Consider the following 22,767-nt stretch of genomic DNA (forward strand, 5'->3'; position numbering starts at 1 on the left):
CAAGTTTTGCATTTCTTGCGGTTGCAGGGGAAGGTGCCGGGAGTGGAGATTGGGTTGGTGGTAGGGGTGTGGACCTGACGAGGGAGTCACGGAGGGAGTGTTCTTTTCGGAACGCTGGTAGGGGAGGGGAGGGAAATATATCCCTGGTGGTGGGGTCCGTTTGGAGGTGGCGGAAATGACGGCGGATGATACGTTGTACATGGAGGTTGGTGGGGTGGTAGGTGAGGACCAGTGGGGTTCTGTCCTGGTGGTGGTTGGAGGGGTGGGGCTCAAGGGCGGAGGAGCGGGAAGTGGAAGAGATGCGGTGGAGGGCATCGTCGACTATGTCTGGCGGGAAATGGCGGTCCTTGAAGAAGGAGGCCATCTGGATTGTACGGTTTAACCTCCTTGATGGTGACCATAACATTATTTTATGCATATACCAAAATGTGTAATTGTAATTGTTACATGTGATATTCAATAAAAAGTTACATTAAGTGTTAAAACTGTTTGAAAACTTAACAATGACCAGGAATTAAACTGTCAAAAGCTTAAGTAGTATACAATTTTTCATGAAATTTCACACCTTGACAGATGTTTCTGGCAGGTAATGGGGATTTCTCAGTTTCGTTGTGATGTAAAAGCGGAAATCTGGGGCATATTCAATTGTGGAATCTCCCAGTCGAATGCACATGCTGCCACCCTGCTTGAATGTTTGCTTAAGCAGCAAAGGTTCCAGGATGGGATCTAGCTCCTCACCAACATTTTCCAGCAGAACTGAAAAATTAATTCATTAACATCTGAATTTGATCTGAATTTAGCTCCATAGTGATTCATAACAGATACATTTTCTAAGATAATTTTTCTTTCATTTGTACCAAGAGTTCATTTTAGTTCCCATATCCATGTTATGCCTCACCTTAGTAGATGTACTATTCTCTACTGATAATCATGGTTTCTGTTGAGACCATTCGCCTTGTAAAAGGTGGAAATAAGTCTACAAAGAAATAATTACATTGTCTTTTTACATCATCTTCAGCCATATGGTAACATATTTCAATAGCAGGCAAAGCTATGATCCATCTTGTCTTCCAATCTAATTTTCCTGCACCAAGAATCCAGTAACAATTAGACTTCAGCACTAAATACCAGCAGGTTACCGATTTCATTTTTGAAATCTCTTAAGTTCCCTGTTCAACAACTGCATTTCCACTTTATTCCACAAAATTACGAGCCTTTAATTAAAATGACCTTTTTTATATTTCAGATTTTCATAGTTAGAATCAATGCTTCCCAGTTTTACATTAATCTTTTTCATGATTTTCAAAGCATTTAGAAGTTTTTGTCCCTAGTGTTTACTTTCATTAGAGTAACATCCCAAGGTATATACAAAATTAGACTTTGTTTCAGTCACCTCCAACAACATAGCATAGCTTTTTCAAGTCAAAAGGAACAAACTTAAGATGGAACTCTCAATAAGATCTCAAAAGGCTACACAACATTTTAAAATCACTCTTTGACGTTTCATCTCATTTGCTCGATGGTTCTATATTTGATCACATTACCATCTAAAAATACCAGGTTGCTAGTGTTAGTAAATTGCCCTGCAGTGCTCAGAGACCACTCCTGCACAGATAATTAGACAAATTTCACTTTTCATTTACTTGAGTTCATTTTGCAATTGTCACTTTCATTTTTATCCAACTTCTTCAAATCCTGCTATATATGTGTATATTAGTGTTCATTATTTACTGTTGTTTTAATTTTCATAATCTCAATATTGAAGTACCTTTGTACCAACTCTAGCTATTAATAAACCTCACAGCAACTGTGCAAGACACAGGAACAACTATTCTCATTAGGCTCGTAGTGACTTTTAAATCATAATTTTTATCCAGTTAGTACTTTAAAATTGAGCCTCATAGGCTAGATAGTAAACATACTCTTTTATATTCACATAATCAAACCACAGTGAATGTGAATTTGATTAGAATGTTGTTCCATTATTTAATTAATTTACAATCACCTGTTAGAGGTTATGTTTTGTTGTGGCACAAATGAATCTCCATATTTGTCTGTTGCATAAAGGTGTGAACTGATCTACACATGTATAGTCTGAGTGGACTCCATAACTCAACTTTTTTACGCCACAAGTTTTATGCTGAAGTTCAATTGTAGCCTCAAAGAAATTTAACTGATTTAGGAATATATTTAATCTATTCATTAAATTTATAATCCTACAGAATAGTTTGAAAAATGCAAAAATAATAGACTGTCAAAAAATGAGATTGTTTTAGACAATGAACAGAAAAATGTATTTCTGGTTTGGCAATTGTACAAATGAAAAATTTGCATCAGCTCAAGAAATTCTATTAGATTTAAAATAGTGATGGAAAAGGATAGACCAGGTCTAAAAGTTGAAGTTCTAAATTGGAGAAAGGCCAATTTAGGCAAGAACTTTCAAAAGCTGATTGGGGGCAGATGTTCACAGGTAAAAGGACGGCTGGACAATGGGAAGCCTTCAGAAATGAGTTAACGAGAATCCAAAGAAAGCATATTCCTGTTAGGGTGAAAGGAAAGGCTGGTAGGTATAGGGAATGTTGGATGACTAAAGAAATTGAGGGTTTGGTGAAGAAAAAGAAGGAAGCACATGTAAGGTATAGACAGGATAGATCGAAGAGTACAAAGGCAGTAGGAGTATACTTAAGAGGGAAACAAAGAGGGCAAAAAGGGGAAATGAAATAGCTTTGGCAAATAGAATTAAGGAGAATCCAAAGAGTTTTTACAAATACATTAAGGTCAAAAGAGTAACTAGCGCGAGAGTAGGGTCTCTCAAAAATCAGCAAGGGGGCCACAGAAAATGAGGGAGATACTAAAGGAGTATTTTGCATCAGTATATACTGTGGAAAAGGATATGGAAGATATAGAATGTGGGGAAATAGATGGTGACACCTTGAAAAAAGATATTTGTATCATCGATAGACACGGGAAGTGCGGGAAACTGGAGGGTGGCTAACGTGGTGCCACTATTTAAGAAGGGTGGCAAGGATAAGCCAGGGAACCTGACATCTGTGATGGGTAAGTTGTTGGAGGGAATCCTGAGGGACAGGATGTACATGTATTTGGAAAGGCAAGGACTGATTCGGGATAGTCAACATGGCTTTGTGCGTGGGAAATCATGTCTCACAAACTTGACTGAGTTTTTTGAAGAAGTAACAAAGAGGATTGATGAGGGCAGAGTGGTAGATGTGATCTATATGGACTTCAGTAAGGCGTTCAACAAGGTTCCCCATGGGAGACTGATTAGCAAGGTTAGATCTCACAGAATACAAGGTGAACTAGCCAATTGGATACGGAACTGGCTAAAAGGTAGAAGATCTTTGGTGGTGGTGGAAGGTTGGTTTTCAGACTGGAGACCTGTGACACCAGGATCGGTGCTGGGTCCTCTACTTTTTGTCATTTATATAAATGATTTGGATGTGAATATAAGAAGTATAGTTAGTAAGTTTGCAGATGACACCAAAATTGGAAGTGTAGTGGACAGCGAAGAAGGTTACCTCAGATTACAACAGGATCTTGATCAGATGGGACAATGGGCTGAGAAGTGGCAGATGGAGTTTAATTCAGATAAATGCAAGGTGCTGCATTTTGGGAAAGCAAGTCTGAGCAGGATTTATTCACTTATTGTTAAGATCCTAGGGAGTGTTGCTGAACAAAGAGACCTAGGAGTGCGGTTCATAGCTCCTTGAAAATGGAGTCAAAGGTAGATAGGATAGTGAAGAAGGCGTTTGGTATGCTTTCCTTTATTGGTCAGAATATTGAGTACAGGAGTTGGGAGGTTATGTTGCGACTGTACAGGACATTGATTAGGCCACTTTTGGAATATTGCGTGCAATTCTGGTCTCCTTCCTATCGGAAAGATGTTGTGAAACTTAAAAGGGTTCAGGAAAGATTTACAAGGATGTTGCCAGGGTTGGAGGATTTGAGCAATTGGGAGAGGCTGATCAGGCTGGGGCTATTTTCCCTGGAGCATCAGAGGCTGAGGGTGACCTTATAGAGGTTTACAAAATTATGAGGGGCATAGATGGGATAAATAGACAAAGTCTTTTCCCTGGGGTCGGTAACTTCAGAACTAGAGGGCATAGGTTTAGGGTGAGTGGGGAAAGATATAAAAGAGACATAAGGGGCAACGTTTTCACACAGAGAGTGATTCGTGTATAGAATGAGCTGCCAGTGGAAGTGGTGGAGGCTGGTACAATTGCAACATTTAAATGGCATTTGGATGGGTATATGAATAGGAAGGGGTTGGAGGGATATGGGCTGGGTGCTGGCAGGTGGGACTAGATTGGTTGGGATATCTGATCAGCATGGACGGGTTGGACCGTCTGTTTCCATGCTGTACATCTCTATGCCTCTATGACTCTAAAAAGTGATGGATTTATCTCTTCAGCTTAAGGTAAAGAGGCTAATGGACAGATTCACTCATCACAAATTCAAGTACTGGCCACATCCCATGAAAACTCTTATACCAAGGTGCTGAAGAGGAAATGTCATCCATATTACCAAAATGTTAACAATATAAGAAGATATTGGAAGAGTATTCTTCTAAAAAAAGTAATTTGCCTATCTTTATTATAAATTGGTGCTAGAACAATGTCTCTAATATTCACAGTGTGTTAAATTCAATGGTCTGGCTTTTTCAAGCAGTATGATGCAAATTTCCACTCCACTCATTCTCATTTACATAACAAAAAAGCGCTCCATGTTTCTGACAGAAGATTCTGATCAAAGCTCCTTCAGAAATACAGAACCATACTTTCACTCTGACAGATACATCACTTCAGAAATACAGAACCATACTTTCACTCTGACAGAAAAATCAAAGTAAGGCAAACAAGAACCCCTTTTTTTCACAGCAGCCAATTGCCTTATTCTATAGATTATAGGTTCAGCATCACAGTCACTTTTACAGCTTCTGTGAAAGTGTAATTACGTGGTATGTGTAAGGTTAATGTGCTAGGAAGAGGGCAAAATGTGCAAAAGTTGGGGTGGCTGTTTAGTAGTTACTCAGAAGTTAGACTTGTTTTTTAAAATATCAACTTTTTTCCTGAGTAACTGAATAACAGTGGCGTAATCTTTCGAATTAACTCAATACTTTTGGTGAATTCCAGAGAATTGACCAGTGGAATTTACAATTTCAGGGTAACTTATTCTACCCTTCCCCATGCACAACTCCCATCTATGCTTCAGAAACAATTGACTGGCCATTGGAAAATCCAAGCCAATAGGTCTGATATATTGAGGTATAATTTATTGAGATCCTTTGTTTGATAGTAAGATGGAAATTCTGGCATATACTGCCCACACTTTTCTGGCTTTGCTCCTGCTAGATATAACATTATTGAGGTGGTGCCTAAGTTCTGAAACATGAAGCAGTGTTTCCTTTAAACTGCTGATCCTTTAATTTTTATCTATTATTTGTACAAACTGAAAATGAGAATTATTTTCTTTCAAAATAACATGACCGCTCAAGAATAATTTATTCTAATATATTAATTTTCAAATTTCTCACCATAGTACTGGTCAAATATATGCATTTATTGTGATTGCACTATTTTAAATAAATAATGAAAGATTAGGATACACTTATTTTTGTATGTCAATTCAAAAGTTTGGTTTAAAGGATTGGTTTCTTTACAGTAAATTGCATCTTCTTTAGGCAGAGTTTACAAACTGCATATTTGTAACTTACCAGGAGTGCCAAATTGAATGCAGTTTTCTAAAGTTCTGACAAAGTCCGAGTCACTGAGCTTAATTACATGAAGACTGTTAGCCTTTTCCATATTTTTTACCCATTTATTTGCCTGACCTTGAGGATCTATCATTAGTGGCCATCTTCGAGCATTCCTGTAAGATGCAAAAAATTTTTATAACATGAATGTTCTAATTTTTACAGTCAAATGTAAATTAAAACAGTATGAATACAGCTAGACAGAAAACAGACTCGTAGTGTCACAATATATTGATTTTGAGTACTTAGCATATTTTAAAGTAGGGTAGATTTCAATCTTCATTGTGCTTTGTGAGGCAAAGTAAAAAGCCATTTTACTTTAACTAGCATAATTACCAAGCCACAGCTAAACATAAAGCAGCACAACAAAATGTAAAGAGTAATGTAAGTGCCAGGATTGAAATAACTAAAGGCAGATTAGACAATCACGATGAGATAATGATCATTATTTGAATGAAAGTATACTTGATATAGCACAGGTAAACTATACACTTGTTTCTGTAAGCACATTATTCCCTCAATTTGAGCAGTTGATGGATCTACTTGTCATGAAGTCCAGTTATTCAGCCATCTCTGCTATTTCCTTTCCTTTTCCCACAAATCAAAATTCTCCAAAGGCTTTCCCCTGCGCTAATTTATCTAATTCCTGCTCCATTGAGCTTCTTCCCACCAAACTGCTTGTTGGCTGATATTGTTAATGGTTGTGATTCCTTAGGTGGCGTCCCCTCTTCTTTAAATATGCCATTATCCCCTCCCACTGTGACTGTGCAAACCACTACCTCGTCAACACTCCTTTCATCTCCTTCAGGATGATGTCAATTTACAAGCCAGGCCTAGATTTTCATGTTCAAGTTATATAGAGAGAATTGAGAAAATTCCTAATTTGGTCTGCTTGCCTCAAGAAAACTCAGGAATAAGAGATCACATTCAGTGTTGGTTCCTTGAGATTCAGAGTTGATGAGCTTGAAACAGAGCTTTGCACAATGTGACATATCAGGGAGGGGAATGCTGCCTGGATGCTGTGTTTTCAGGAGGCAGTCACAACCCTTAGATTAACTACCTTAAATTCAGTCCGTGGTCAGGGACAGAAGGGTGTAATACCAGCGAGGGCAAAGGATCCAGGAGGTAGTTCTTAAAGAGCCTCAGCCCATGAACTAGTCTAACAGGTTTGAGATTCTTGTTCCCGGTGTGGATGAGAGCAGGAGACTGTAGGGAAGGTAAGCAAACTGGTCTTAGCACCGTGGTACAGGACGCCCATTAAAAAGGGGGGGAAGAAGAGAGAAATGTAGTTGAGGGTAATATAGTCAGGAGAATAGACACTGTTCTCTGTGGCGAGGATCAAGAGTCCTGAAGGTTGCGTTTCCTGCCTGGTGCCTGGGTTCTGGATATCTCATCTGGGCTCAGCAGAACTGGGAGTGAGAGGGGAAAGATCCAGTTGTCAAAGTTCACATAAGTAATAATGATATTGGTAGAAAGAGAAAAGAGGTTCTGCTGAGGGAGGATCAGGACTAAATTAGAAAGCAGAATAAAAAGGTAATAATTCCTGGATTACTACCTGAGTCAGAAGTAAATTGGCACAGGGTCAACAAGATTAATAAGGTAAATGTATGGCTCAAAGATTGGTAACAGATAAAAAACGGCTTCGAATTCATGGAATGTTAGCACCAGGACAGAGGAAGGAAGGAGCTGTTCCAATGGAATGGACTCCACCTCTGTAATGCTGGGACCAGGGTCCTGGTGAATCGTACAACTAGAGCTGTGAGTAGGACTTTATACTAAATAGTGAAATGGTGGTGATGGGTATCAGTTCCTGGAAATTATGGAAAATGTTTAAGGGAAAGACCAAAGGCTCAGCAGGGAGCCCTTTAGGCACATCAGATAAGGGGACAACTATGAGAAGGGGTGTGTCAATGCAGGATTGAGGCGGTTGTATTTAAATACACACAACATACAAAACAAGGTAAACAAGGAAACAACGTATTGCAGACTGAAATTGGGCAGGGTATCCCAGAGGCGTGGTTGTAAGTGGAACAGGGCTGGGAACTAAATATCCAAGGATACATGTCCTGTTGAAACAACAGGCAGGGTACCTTGTTAATAAGAAATAAAATTAAACTGATAGCAAGAACAGGTAGAGTCAGGAGCTGCAGAGTCTATGTGGACAGAGTTGAAGTTCCACAAAGGAAAAAAAGACCCTGAAGGGAGTACTGTACAGGCCTCCTAGAAGTAGTCAGGATGTCGGGCAGAAAATAAATCAGAAGATAGAAAAGGCATGTAAGAAAGGCACTATTAAATAATCATGGTGCACTTCATGTGCAGGAGTCTGGGAAAATCAGGTTAGTAACGGGGATCAATGCAAAGAATTCATGGGAATGTTGACAAGATGACTTTTTGGAGCAGCTTGTGGTAGAACTCACTCGGGAACAGGCAATTCTGGATTCAGCAATGTGTAATGAGATAGACTTGATAAGGGAGCTTAAGGTGAAGGAACCCCTAGGACACAGTGACCATAATATGATAACATTCACCCCACAGTTTGAGAGGCAGCAGCTGGAATCAGAAGAAATGGTATTACAATTGAGTTAAGATAACTACAAAGACTTAAGGGAAGAGCTTGTCAGAGTTGATTGGAAGGGGAGCTTAAAGGGAGCACAGTGAAGCAGCAATGGCAGGAGTTTCCCGAGGTAATTCAGGGGGCACAGCAGAAATTCATCCTAAGGAAAAAAAAAACTAAGGAGAGGTTGAAGCAATCATAGCTGACAAGGGAATTCAGGGACAGCATGAAACCAAAAGAAAAAGCATATAATGTGGTGACGATTAGTGGGAAATCAGAGAATTTAAAAGCCAAAAGAGAACAACCAAAAAAGCAATAAGTGGGGAAAAGGATGAAATGTGAGAGTAAGTTAGCTAGTGATATATATTTTAAAAAATTAAGAATCATAGAATCCCTATAGTGTGGAAACAGACCATTTGGCCCATCGCATCCACACTGACTCTCCAAAAAGTATCCCACTCCAGACCTACACCCATATCTTATCACCCTGCATTTACCATGGCTAATCCACCTAACCTGCACATCTTTGGACTGTGTACAGAAACTGAACGAAACCCATGCAGACATGGGGAGAATGTGCAAACTCCATGCAGACAGTCACCCGATGTGGGAATCCAACCTGGGTCCCTGGTGCTGTGAGGCAGCAGTGCTAACCACTGAGCCATCGCGCCACTCAATCAGTGCTAACCACTGAGCCATCGCGCCACTCAATCAGTGCTAACCACTGAGCCATCGCGCCACTCAATCAGTGCTAAGCACTGAGCCATCGCGCCACTCAATCAGTGCTAACCACTGAGCCATCGCGCCACTCAATCAGTGCTAACCACTGAGCCATCGCGCCACTCAATCAGTGCTAAGCACTGAGCCATCGCGCCACTCAATCAGTGCTAAGCACTGAGCCATCGTGCCACCCAAGAGATTTTTTTTTAGGATATTCTCAAGACAAGAGCGGACATGTGAGCACAGGACATGAAGCTGGAGAAGTAGTAATGAAGAATAAAGAAATGGCACAGAAACTGAATAGGTACTTTGTATCAATTTTCACAGTGAAAGACATACCAGAACTTCAAAAGTTAGGGACAGAGTTGAGTGTCGTGGCCATCACTAAAGAAAAGATGCTAGGGAAATTGAAAGGTCTAAAGGTGGATAAATCTCCCAGGCCAAAGGGACTACAACCAAAGTTCTGAAGGAAATAGCTGATAGTGATCATTCAGAAATCACTCAAGTCAGGGAGAGTCACTGAGTATTGGGAAATGGCTAATGATACACCCCTGTTTAAGAAGGGAGGGAAGCAGAAAAAAGGAAACTATAGGCTGCTTCGCCTGACCTCGGACATTAGTAAGATTTTAGAGTCCATTATCAAGGATAAGACTGTAGATTGCTTGAAGAGCACAGTATATCAGAGCCGGGTCAACACAGCTTTGTCATGCCTGTTAGAATCTGGCTGAATTCTTGAGGGGTTAATAACCAAGTTACACAAATGACAGCCAGTGGATGTGACCTGTTTAGATTTCCACAAGGCTGCTAAGATAAGAAATCATGGTGTTAGGGGCAATGAGCTGGCATGAACACAGGACATGGAACCACAATGCGTATTACAGGCCCTTTGGCCCTCAATGTTATGCTGACCTTTTATCCTACTCTAAGATCAAACTAACCTACATACCTTTCAATTTATTATCATTCCTGCGCCTATCCAAGAGTCATTTAAATGTCCCTAATGTATCTGACTCTACTACCATTGCTGGCAGTGCATTCTAAGCACCTACCACTCTGTATGTAAAGGATCTATCTCTAGCATCTCCCCTAAACCTTCCTCCAATCACCTTAAAATTATGCCCCCTCGTAATAGCCATTTCCACCCTGGGAAAAAGTCTCTGTCTATCGACTCTATCTATGCTTGTCATCACCCTTGTATACCTCTATCAAGTCACCTCTCATCCCCCTTCGCTCCAATGAGAAAAATCCTAGCTCCTTCAACCTTTCTTCATAAGGCAAGCCCTCCAGTCGAGGCAACATCCTGGTAAATCTCCTCTGCACCCTCTTTAATGCTTCCACATCCTCCCTATAATAAGGTGACCAAAACTGAACACAATATTCCAAGTGTGGTCTGACCAGGGCATTATAGACCTGCAGCATAACCTCGCGGCTCGTAAACTGAATCCCCTGCTAATGAAAGCCAACACACCATACATCTTCTTAACAACCTTATCAACTTAGGTGGCAATTTTGCGGGATCTATGGAGATGGACCCCAAGATCTCACTGTTCCTCCACACCTCCAAGAATCCTGCCTTTAACACTGAAATCTGTATTCAAATTCAACCTTCCAAAGTGAATCACTTCACATTTTTCCAGTTTGAACTCCATCTGCCACTTCTCAGCCCAGCTCTGGATCATGTCAATGTCCCATTACAACCTACAACAGCCCCCACACTATCCACAACTCCACTAACCCTTGTGTCATTGGAAAACTTACTAACCCACCCTTCCACTTCCTCATCCAAATCGTTTATAAAAATCACAAAGAGCAGACATCCCAGAACCCATCCCTGCTGAACACCACTGGTCACCGAGCTCCAGACTGAATACTTACCATCTACTATCACTCTCTGTCTTCTATGGGTCTGCTAATTCTGTATCTAGACAGCCAAATTTCCCAGTATCCAAGCCTCCTTACTTTCTGAATGAGTCTACCATGGGGAACCTGATCAAATGCCTTGCTAAAATCCATATACACCACATCCACTGCTCTACTTCCATCGATGTGTTTTGTCACATCCTCAAAGAATTCAATAAAACATGGATAGAGGATTGGCAGAAGGCAGAGAGTGGGGACAAAGAGGTCTTTTTCACAATAGCAACCAATGACTAGTGGAATTCTGCAGGGGTCCTTTTTGGACCACAACTATTCATGTTATACATTAATAATCTGGATGAAGGAACTGAGGGCATTGTTGCTAAGTTTTCAGATGAGACCAAAATAGTTGGAGGGGCAGTGGTAGTGTTAAGGAAGCAGGAAAGTTGTAGAAGAATTTGGACAGAGTAAGGGAGTGGGCAAAGAAGCGGCAGATGTAATACAATGTGGAAAAGCATGAGATTATGCATTTTGGTAGGGAAGAATAGGGACTTAAACTACTTTCTAAATGGTGAAAGGGCTTTGGAAATCTGAAGCAGAAAGCGTCTTGGGGGTTCCTAGTTCAGGATTCTCTTAAGGTTAACATACAGGTTCAGTTGGCAGTTAGGAAGGCAAATGGAATGTTAGCATTCATTTCAAGAGGCCTATAATACAAGAACAGAGATTTACTGCTGAGACTTGCTGTACAAGGCGCTGGTCAGACAGCATTTGGAATATCATGAGTAGTTTTGGGTCCATTTTCTAAGGAAGAATGTGCTGGCCTTGGAGGGGATTCTCTTCTGGAAGAAAAGTGATCCCCTGAGTCAAAGGGCTTGTCATATCATGAGCAGTTGAAGACTCTGGGTCTGTACTCAACAGAGTTTAGAAGGATGGGGGGAATCTGATTGAAACTTACAGGATACTGAGACACCTGGTTAAGTACATGTGGAGATGTTTCCATTAGGAAAGACTAGGACCCAAGGGCAAAACTTCTGAATGAAGGGTTGACACGTTAGAACTTAGATTTGGAGGAATTTCTTCAGCCAGAGAATGATAAAACTGTGGAACTCATTGCCACAGAGGATGTGGAGGTCAAGTCATTGAGTATATTTAAGACAGAGATAGACAGGTTCTTGATTTTTAAGGAGATCAAGGTTTTTGGGGAGAAGATAGGAGAATGGGCATGAGAAACATACTAGCCATGATCAAATGGCCAAAAGTAGACTCAATGGGCACAATGGCCTAATTCTACACATATATCTTACGGTATTAAAACAATGGGATTTTCATTCTGGGGTGCAAGTGCAGTCTGACCAGCTGACCCAGAAAGAACTTTAGAGCCAGACTTGAGCTTCCAGATGCTTATGTCTAAGTTGGAATAACAATAGAAATAACGTCTTACCCTCACCCATTCAGCCTACACATTCCATCTATATTTCCTCAATCCTCATGCACCAAGGTATGCCCACTTCAAAAGAGCCCTATTACTCCTTATGTCAAGGTATACCCCCAAACAAACCCCATTGCCCCTTAAACCACCATGCTCATTCATGGAAAATGTTCAGGATTGGACTGATAAATGACAAGTAACATTCTTGGCATTCTAAAGTGACAAGACATTTTCCATATCCAATAGAACAAAATCTTACCATCTTCCCTCAATGTTCAATAGAATTACCATCAATGAATTAACCAATCAATCTTCCACTGTCAATATTCTGGGGAAATATCATAGCCCATAAACTGAACTGCACAACTATCATATAAGCACTATGGCTACAAGAACCGGTCAAAGGTTAGGAATTCTGAAGTGAGTAATCCACCTTCTGATTCCCAGTGCCTATCCAACATCATGATGGCAAAAGTCAGGTCCCTAATGGAATACTCTCCAAGTACCTGGAGTAGCTCCAACAAAACTCAAGAGGCGTTACACCTTCCAGGACAAAGCAGTACACTCGATTAGCACCTCACCCACTTTCTCAGCATTTGTTCTCTTCACCACTGACAAACAGCGACAGAAGTTTGCATGATCTACAAGATGCATGCAGCAACTTATACAGGTCCAAACCCACAACCTCTGTCACCTAGACGGACATGGCAAAGAATACATAGGAATAATATTTGCATGTTGTCTTCCAAGCACATGCCATCCTGACATGGAACTTTATTAATGTTCCTTCACTGTTACTTGGTCAAACTCCATTCCTAAGATGCTTACAGTGCATTTACACTTTAAGGATAGCAGGAGTTCAAGATAACAATTCACTACCATCTCCCCAAGACTAATTAAGAGCAATAAATGATGACCTGGTCAGCCATTGCTACATGTCATGAATGAATAAGAAAAGTTTACATAAAGAAGCAAATAATTTCAGTGACAGTATAAGTTTAAAAAAGTGTTAACAATTGAAAACTTTCTATTATAGTTTTTAAAAAATCACTTTCTACTACAGGTCATGTACATCAAAGTCTTAAGTGTAATTATCCCAAGATCTAAATGGTAAAAGTAAAAATGTCAATTTTCTAGATCTTTTAAAGCTTCAGTAACTGAAACTGCAAGCTCTTAACTTAATTAACATTGTGAATTAGACAGCAGAAATCAGAGGCAGAGCTGTCAATTAAGGAAGACCCATGACAGTACTGGGTGACTGGTCACTCAACCAAAAATATAAAATGAGATTTGATCATAAGTAGGGGCAGTACCCTCTCTTTTTTTTAATTCATTCATGAAGCGTAGGTGAAGTGGTCTGGGCCAGCATTTACTGACCATTTCTTGCTGTCCCCAAGGAGGAGCGAAGTCTTCCATGTGACAAAGACACAAGTACATGGATCACTTTTGAACTCAGAAACAGGCTTGTGAGCTCACCACAATGTGTGAACAGAACTCTAGCTGTAGCATACTGCACCGAAGCAGCCTCAACCTCTAAAATACCAGAAACAGTAGGTTGGTGTACAGGTGTGTTGGGAACATCAGGCTAATTTGTTTAAAGCAGATCATACTCTGCAAAATTAAGCTGTAGTCCTCATGTTTAGATTAGATTACTTACAGTGTGGAAACAGGCCCTTCGGCCCAACAAGTCCAAACTGACCCTCCGAAGAGCAACCCACCCATACCCCTACATCTACCCCTTACCTAACACTACGGGCAATTTAGCATGGCCAATTCACCTGACCTGCACATCTTTGGATGGTGGGAGGAAACCGAAGCACCCGGAGAAAACCCACGCAGACACGGGGAGAATGTGCAAACTCCACACAGTCAGTCGCCTGAGGCGGGAATTGAACCCGGCTCTCTGGCGCTGTGAGGCAGCAGTGCTAACCACAGTGCCACCGTGCCACCCACGATATTTCTTGATGTTGCTTTGGGTAATGCTATTTCCAAATTCAATAAGTAATTATCCATCAAAATAACTAATCACACATCTCCATTTGTTTTATTTATTTGCCATGAATAATCTGTTTGATACTTACGATATGATGATACCATTGTCAATGGAAAAACTATCAGTAGGTAATCCAGCAATATTCCAAGATCGAATTTTTACAGCGTCGCCCAAAGTAACTGTCAGAGAGAAATCGTCAGAGCATGGGATGCGCATCTCCTTGCACTGCTCCACCCATTTTCCTGTTTGGTACTACAATATGTGAGAAATCATGATTAAGACTAAACATCATCCACAGGAAAGTGGCAAGCACAAAGCATGCTGTGTGTGCAATGAATAAAGAACATTTGGATATTTTAAAAATAGTTGCTTTGCTGCAGTGACTAGGTGACCGTATCATAGTAATAATGCAGAAAGCATTAAACAGGGGGAGTGAAAAAACTATTAGTTATAGGAAACCATATAATCAGCAGGAAAGACACTGTTCTCTGCAGCCATGACTTGAAGATTTGTAGATAATGTGCCTTAAGATCTGACGGCAAGACTATTGAAACCATTCCGGTTCCCAAACATGCTCATGGGGTAGATGGTGCTGGAATTGGTTACTTGATTGAATTTTCACTGAGGCACCACATAATTGGCAAGGAGACAAGTTCTCAATCTAGTAAGGGATGTGCGTTGAGACTCAAAGTTAGATGGCCAATCAGAGATCTTCCACCTTGAGAGAAACTGTAGGTTATAATGGAAGGAAAGAATCATAATGTTTACTTTTGAGTTATCCACTCTCCAACTATTTTTCATTTTTATTTCAAATAATGATTATTGAAACCAGGTCAATCCATGTAGGGGTTGAATAAATATAACATTGGTCATCAGAAAATGTTAAAATCTCTTAGGAAGGAAGTCTTAACAATATCTGAATGCCTGCAGTATTGACAAGAAGATGAATTAATTGATGGTACAAATAGAAATGAATGAGTATGATATGATAGGATGTGGAGATGCCAGCGTTGGACTGGGATGGACAAGGTTAAAAATCACATAACAATAGGTTATTTCAGAGCTACCTGATAAAGGGGTAGCGCTCCGAAAGCTTGTATTTCCAAATAAACCTGTTGGACTATAACCTGGTGTTGTGTGACTTTTAACTGTGATATGATCACCATTGCAGAGACATGAATGCTAGGATCTGAACATTCAATGGCATTGGACATTTCAGAAAGGAGGAAAGGAAAAAATGGTAAGGTAGCTCTGTTAAAGATATGAAGTTGAGTTAATAAGGTATTTTTTGCCCAGTTTCTTAGAATATGTTCGAGAACTAGTATGAGAACTACTTTGGATCTGATAATGTGTAATGAGTCAGGGTTAATTAAGATTCATAGCAAAGGCCCTCTGACATGATCCAACCAAACTAAATGTGAAATTCTAAGATGGGAATACCAAAGTTACTTAAAAGTTACAGGTTTCCTGGATATGAAGGCCTGTATTCTATAATCTTAAGATAATTAGCTGTAGAAATAGCAGATGCATTGCTTGTAATTTTCCAAAATTCCCTAGATTCGGGAAAGGTCACAAACTAATAGAAACGACAAATACAACACCACTAATCAAGAAGGATGGGGTCAGAAAGCAAAAAACAATTAGGAATAAATTATTAAAGACAGCATGATATTTAGAAAAGTATGGGACAAACAAGTAGATCAGCATGGTGTTGTGAAAAAAAATTGCAATTAATACTTTATTAGGATAGTTCAAGGAAGTAGCAACCAGTTTGATACAAGGGGACCATAGATGCTGTGTGATTATATCTGTAAAGAGCCATTTGCTATTGCCTCAAGGATAAACGCTGTCTTGGTTATATCAACTCCATGGAAAAACATGTTATGTTACATTAGAAAAACACATTTTAGAAAGTACATAGAAAGTTTGATGGAAAAAAAACTCATCTATTCCATTTTCTTGAACTTTATTTTTAATTTACCTGTCTATAGGTTGATGTGAAGGCCCCAAGATATGCCACTATTCCAGAAGAAATCAGGATGTCACCTGTTAGGTTAGTATATTGAATGCCTAAATTTATGGCAGTCTCATTCCAACGAGTCTTCTCGCCACCAAGTCCACCAATGAGTTGTTCTGCTCGATCCAGCTTTTTACTGCACAAATCAACCTAGAAGATAAGCAACTTCCACTGTCACAGTCAAAGAAAATGTTGTGAACTTGTTTTATTTTCTGATTGTTAAAAAGGCAATGTTTACTAATATATTCAATTTAATGAGGTGATCAGAATGAGTCAAAAATAAGCTTAAATTGAGACAAAGTCTGCTTCATTATCATCATATATAGATGGGCTATATGGGGAATATTGGGAATGTGTTAGAAGCAATGACAGACTGATTATCAATCTAGTGAACCACATCATGACTGCTCTCCATAACCAACAATTCGTGGAGTGAGAATTGAACCTGAAACTTCTGGCTTAGAGTCAAAGATATTACCTACTGAGCCACAAGACCTCCTAAACGAAGATTTAAACCACAAGAATCAATTTTGACCATTTCGTGCAATGGTGTCAATAAAAATTACTGAGCACGTGAAGAAAAACAAAGATTGCTAGTGAAACAATCATTGATACAGAAGTAAATACAGTTGGTAAGGAAGAGATTTAAGTTAACCTACAGCTAAGATAGACATTTAAATCTACAAAATGCAATTTTACAATAAATGTCTAGATTTTCATGAAGTCATGGAGAACCAACACCTCATCAAAAATGGCATCAGACCGCAGATCCAGGAATTCTACCTCTATTTCTGAGACACCCTATTTTTGCCCATAGGTAAAAGGGGGAATGATGGGTTTCATACATAAGAAACCAAATATTGACAGGGCATTTGAATAAGTACCAGTTAGGCTGGAGAGTTCTGTTTATAATGGTATGTTAATGATGATTTTTAACAGTAGACTTAATTGCGCATAACCGGTAGATGAGGTCTATGGAACTGTAAAGCTATCAAGTCATTTACATCCCCTGCTCTTTAAATGTTTTTAAAATTACAACCACCTGTGACTCCAAGTTGAAATAATGAGTTTCATCGAGTCTTTGTTAACATAAATCTAAGGGGATATCATTGCAAAATAATTATTACTTAACTGCAGAAAAATAAGGGAGAGAGGTGTAGGGAGGGAACTCAAGAATTTTGGTCCTTTGTAATTGAAGGCATGGCCACCAATGTTAGAGCAACTAGGATTGGGAATGTTTAAATTGTGAGAATTAGTTGAATACTAGAATAAAGGTAATTACAAAATTATGAAGGGATTTGATAACAAGATGAGAATTTTAAAACAACAATGTTATCTGACCAGGAACCAAGCTGAAGGAGCCCAAGAGTGATTGAAGTTTTGGACTTAGTACACCCAAGGACACAGAGAGAAGAGTTTTGGACAACATCAACAAATGGATAGAATGTGGGAAACCAGTCAAGTCACATAAGAACAATCAACTCTAGAGATAACAAAGCTGTTCAGGTTGTAAGTTTGCTCGCTGAGCTGGAAGTTTGTTTTCAGACATTTTGTCACCATGCTGGGTAACATCATCAGTTAGTCTCCGATGAAGCGCTGGCATTTTGTCCCACTTTCTATTTATGTGTCTTGGAATTCCCATGCATGTCTCTGTTTTACCTGTCCTAGGATGGATGTGTTGTCCCAGTCGAAGTGGTGTCCTTCTTCATCTGTACGTAAGGATACTAGTGGGTGTTGGGATGATTGCTTCTGTAATTAAGTATCTAGTCTTTGTGTGCTGCTTTCCTGTAGACGCTAGTCTGCAGTTCTCCATTAACTGTCTGTTCCAGGAACAGTCTGTTGTTGTTCACCTCCTCTTTTGTGAAATTTATGCCAGTAAGGATGCTGTTGATGATGTTGTAGGTTTCCTCTAATTTGTTCCATTTTGTGATGACAAAGGTGTCATCCATGTAGCGATACAAAATTTGTGTTGGATCATGGGGACAGCTGTTCATTTGAGTCTCTGCATTATTGCTTCAGCTAAGAAGCCTGCTATTGGTGATCCTATGGGTGTTCCATTAACTTATTTGTAGGTTTTGTCATTTAAGATGAAGTGGGTAGTGAAGCACAGGCCTACTAGCTTGTGGATGTTGTCCTTGCTGATAAAGTTGGTGTTGTCTGGTATTTGAGTCCTTGGTTTGTCTAGTAGTGAGGTCAGTGTTTCTTTGGCTACGCTGATGTTAATTGGTGTGAATAGGATTGTTACATCAAATGAGACCATTATTTTATCCTCTTCTATTTTGGTGTCTTTGATGATGGTCAGGAATTCTTGGGTGGAGTGGATAGAGTGGCATGTCGTCTACTAGGTATTTCAGTTTTCGGTGGAATTCTTTTGCTAGTCTGTATTTCGGTGTGCCGGGGAGTGAGACAATGGGTTTGAGGGGTCCCCTGGTTTGAATACCTTAGGTAATCTATAGAAGCGAGGTGCGTTGGATCCACCAGATTTCGTTTTTTTAGAGATCTGTCTTGTTAATTTCACCTGATTTATGAAGCTTCTTCAATGCGGCTGTGATGCAGTTTTTGAGCTGTGGAGTCTCTATCGCCATCTGTTGATAAGTGTCGTTATCTGCGAGCAGTGACTTAATCTTTTCAATGTACTGTGTCCTGTTTAGGATGATGGTTATGCGCCCTTTGTCTGCAGGTAGGATTACAATGTTTCTGTCTTCTCTGAGTCCTTCTAGATCTTTCCTTTCCTGTGTGTTGAGGGTGTTCCCTTCCTTATTCTTGCTTTGTGTTGGTGCAACTGTCTGTCTGATGGTCTGCTGGGTTTCTTCTGAGTTCTTTGTCTTTCAGGGTTAATTCTAATGCTGCTAAGAAGTTCTTTGTCTGCGTCTCTGTAGCAGTAGTTCATCTCTCTTATTTTTCCACGTTTTTTAGTGGTTGGTTGGATAGGTTCTTAATTCAAGCTTCTGAGTTGTCCGTGCTGTTCTTTTGTGTGAGGTTGTCCAGTTTTTCTTGTAGGGATAGTTTTTCCTTTGTCTTGGTCTGTTGGTGTTTGATGCTGATGGCTCATTCTAATGTGCTTGTCCAGTTCATGGTCTGTTGCAAAGTGTTTTGGTGCTAAGTTTTCCAAAATTGCATCAGGACATTATTTAAATGGTCCACAACACACTGCCGCACCAAGGAATTACGAGCAGCAGAAGAAAAATACTTATACAGAGTATTCAAGAACAACCCGATCTGATAAACACAGTCTGCTGATTCTTCAACAACAAACCCAAACAAGTAGACACAACACGCCCAGAAACTCTGGCTACATTACCATACATCAAAGACATCTTGGAAATGACTACCAGACTACTCCGATCCCTTGGCATCATGGTAGCTCACAAACTTACAAGCACAGTGAAACAGCTACTGATGAACCTGAAACAAATGTTATTTACAAATTACCCTGCAAGGATTGTAACAAACATTACATCGGACAGACAGGCAGAAAACTAGTCACCAGCATACAAGAACACCAACTAGCCACCAAAAAACATGACCCACTATCACTAGTATCCTTACATACAGGCCAAGAAGGACATCACTTCGACTGGGACAACACATTCATCCCAGGACAGGCTAAACAGAGACATGCATGGGAATTCCTAGAGGTCTGGCATTCAAACTGAAACTCCATCAATAAACACATCGATTTTGACCCCATTTACTAACCTCTGAGAAAAAGAACCGTAAATGATATCACCCACTGTAACAGACCAAGACATATAAATAGAAAGTGGGACAGAACACCAGCACTTCACTGGAGGCTCACTGATGATGTTACCTAGCTTGGTGATGAAACGTCTGAAAACGAACCTTCCAGCTCAGCGAGCAAACTTACAACCTGAACCTCAACCTGAGCTACAAATCTTCCAAAAAATCACATAACAAAGCTGTGAATGAAGGTTTCAGCAGCCCTTAGACAGAAACAGCAATGGAAATAAACAGTTAGAGTGATGGTAAGGATGTACAAAGCTTATCGCTCAGTTAAATACATCATCAAAGTTACAAATAATCTAGTTTATTCTCAGATCCTCCTGCCAAGAGAAGGAGCGGAGTTGGCAGTTAAGAAATGGGAGACTGAAGCAGGAGCTGAAAACAACTGAAAAACTTTATCCCAAAATTGAACTGGAGGAAGTTTCTGCTCATCCAATACTGGATATTGGATAAGTAGCCTGATAATTGAGCAGTGGAGTAAATGAGAAAGGTTTTGGTGAGGTAGAGTGGCTATCAGAATTGAAGATGAAAAAGCATAATAGTGCTTTTGGATGATGTTGTCAAGGACTGAAATATGGATGACAAATATCAGATGCCCAGGATATACCCTTAGAGTACACAAGAGGTAACAGCGCAGGAATGAGAGGAAACATTATTGCAAATGATACACTTGCTATGATTAGATAAGTAAGAACAGAACTAAGTGAAAGTAGTTCCACCCAGTTGAACAACCACGTACATACATTGGAGGAAGATAATTTTGCCAATCTTGTCAAATATTACAGACTTGTCAAGAGGTCAAGGAGGGATAGTTTATCTTTATCAAAGTCACAAAGGATGTCATTTGTGACCCTGATGAGAGCCATTTTCCTATCATGACTTGAAGGGGAAACCTGATTGGATGAATTCAACTCTGGAATTCCAAAAAGATGCACTTGAGTTTCAGGCAAAAATCTTTTCAAGAACTGAGGAGAGGAAAGAGAGGTTGAATTTGAAGTGGTAGTTTCCAAAAGTGAAGAAGTTAAAGCTTTTTTTTAAGGGAGGGGTTATAAAGATGTATTTAAAAGAAGAATAGAGCAACAGAGGGACAAAACCTGAAGTATCACAGAAGGGAAAATCAAGTGGTCCTCAGTTCAGTGCTAGCAAAGGGACCCAGATATAACTCTATCTGGGATCACCGTATGTCAAGTCTGAGTCTTATCATAAATCAGCAAGTTATCCATGACACTGAGATGTCTTCTTTGCTCAAAATCTTCCCTTCTAATTGGGTGACATCGAACATACTCTATCACAGATTTCATAACATTACGCATTTGTTTTTTGTGCCTTTTGAATTACCACTTTAATGTGTTTTCTTGCTGGTAGACTATTAGGAGTCAGTGACGCACAGGTCACCTCAAAATTTATGTTTTCTTGTTCAGACTTTGCTGTAGGAATATGTGACAATGCGGGTCTTGCAGTCTGACTTTCCCCTGAATATATTCTTTTTCAACAGCTTTATTCAACTGAGAGAGATCTACATCAATTACATTTGATTTCAGTACTGGCACCAAATCAAAACACCCAATTGTAGGTTTTGTTTGGTTAGATAATTCCTTTATGTAGTATCAATTCAATTTCTTGTTACACCATCTGCAAAAATGGTGAGGAATTTTACTTAGACTGCACAAGCATAACTAGTTTCATATCTGGTCATAAAAGAAAAATTATAAACTGTTTCTGCCATTATCTTGGCTTTCCAATACCTCTGTAGATGGGTTGTGTACCTGTAGAGGTTCTTCTACATTAAAGTGAATAGTCATGGTTCTGGATTACAAGCTTAAAAGATTAAAAGGTTCTGGATTTTCCAGTGCGAGCAGCAGCGAAGGTAAGACCGTTTGGTTTTAAAAGTGCTTACTGGTAGCGGGGGATTGATAGAGTGTACGAGACCATCCTCGCTGTCGTTGGTGTTCCTGGTAGGTCTTGGAACAACTTAACTTATATAAACCTCTGCATTTAATCATCCTCATTTCTATAGACAACTGATAACTATTATATTTCCATTCAGCAAGGCAAATCCCACTGTCAGACAATAGTGTCCTCACTGACTGAATTTAAAGTGAATAGTTTGTCAGTTCAGCAGCTCCTCAGTAATGTACAGCATTGTGTGTTTCCCTATACTGTGCAGAATGGGTTTACACCGAGGCCACATTGATGGGGTTTGGCTGAGCATTGGCCCTGGCCACATTGATGGATTTTGGCTGAGCACTTCTGGGTTTCGGAAGACCACCCTCTCCCTGTGGTAGTTCACAGCCTGATATGGGTTTTGTAACAATCCACCTCGCAGTGACACCTGGTGTTTCCCATCCCTTGATGGAAAGGGATTGTGTTGGTGGATCTTGTTCAGGCAGCTTGCTCCAAATGGGAGCCCAGATAAAACCGGGTAATGGGTGGGTTCAGCAGATCATTAGGAATGAGGAGACTATGGGGACTGCAGATAGAGCATGGTGCTGGAAAAGGCACAGCAGGTCAGGCAGCATCCAAGGACCAAGAGGTAAAGGTTTCAGGCAGGACACTTCAGAGCAGTTGCAATGACCAATGTTGCATAGATTCAGATTTTATTTGTGTGAGGGCAGTGCCGTACCATCGTGGGCAGGTGGGGAGAGTCGTACCCGAAACATCGACTCTCTTCTCCTGGGATGCT

The 22,767-nt window shown here is 40.0% G+C and overlaps 1 protein-coding gene across 1 annotated transcript in view; it reads right to left on the reverse strand.

The window, feature by feature from the left end:
* Nucleotides 1-22,767, reverse strand: part of dnah7 (dynein, axonemal, heavy chain 7) — a 414,399-nt gene that overhangs the window by 145,953 nt on the left and 245,679 nt on the right. Inside the window, exons 45-48 of the mRNA XM_043692898.1 lie at nt 16,305-16,490; nt 14,412-14,575; nt 5,732-5,886; nt 566-756 (exon numbers count right to left, since the gene is read on the reverse strand). Coding sequence (XP_043548833.1) covers nt 566-756; nt 5,732-5,886; nt 14,412-14,575; nt 16,305-16,490 — 696 coding nt within the window. The remainder of the gene's footprint in view (nt 1-565; nt 757-5,731; nt 5,887-14,411; nt 14,576-16,304; nt 16,491-22,767) is intronic.

Source organism: Chiloscyllium plagiosum, chromosome 7, assembly GCF_004010195.1.
Source record: "Chiloscyllium plagiosum isolate BGI_BamShark_2017 chromosome 7, ASM401019v2, whole genome shotgun sequence".
Classification (NCBI taxonomy): Eukaryota; Metazoa; Chordata; class Chondrichthyes; order Orectolobiformes; family Hemiscylliidae; genus Chiloscyllium; species Chiloscyllium plagiosum.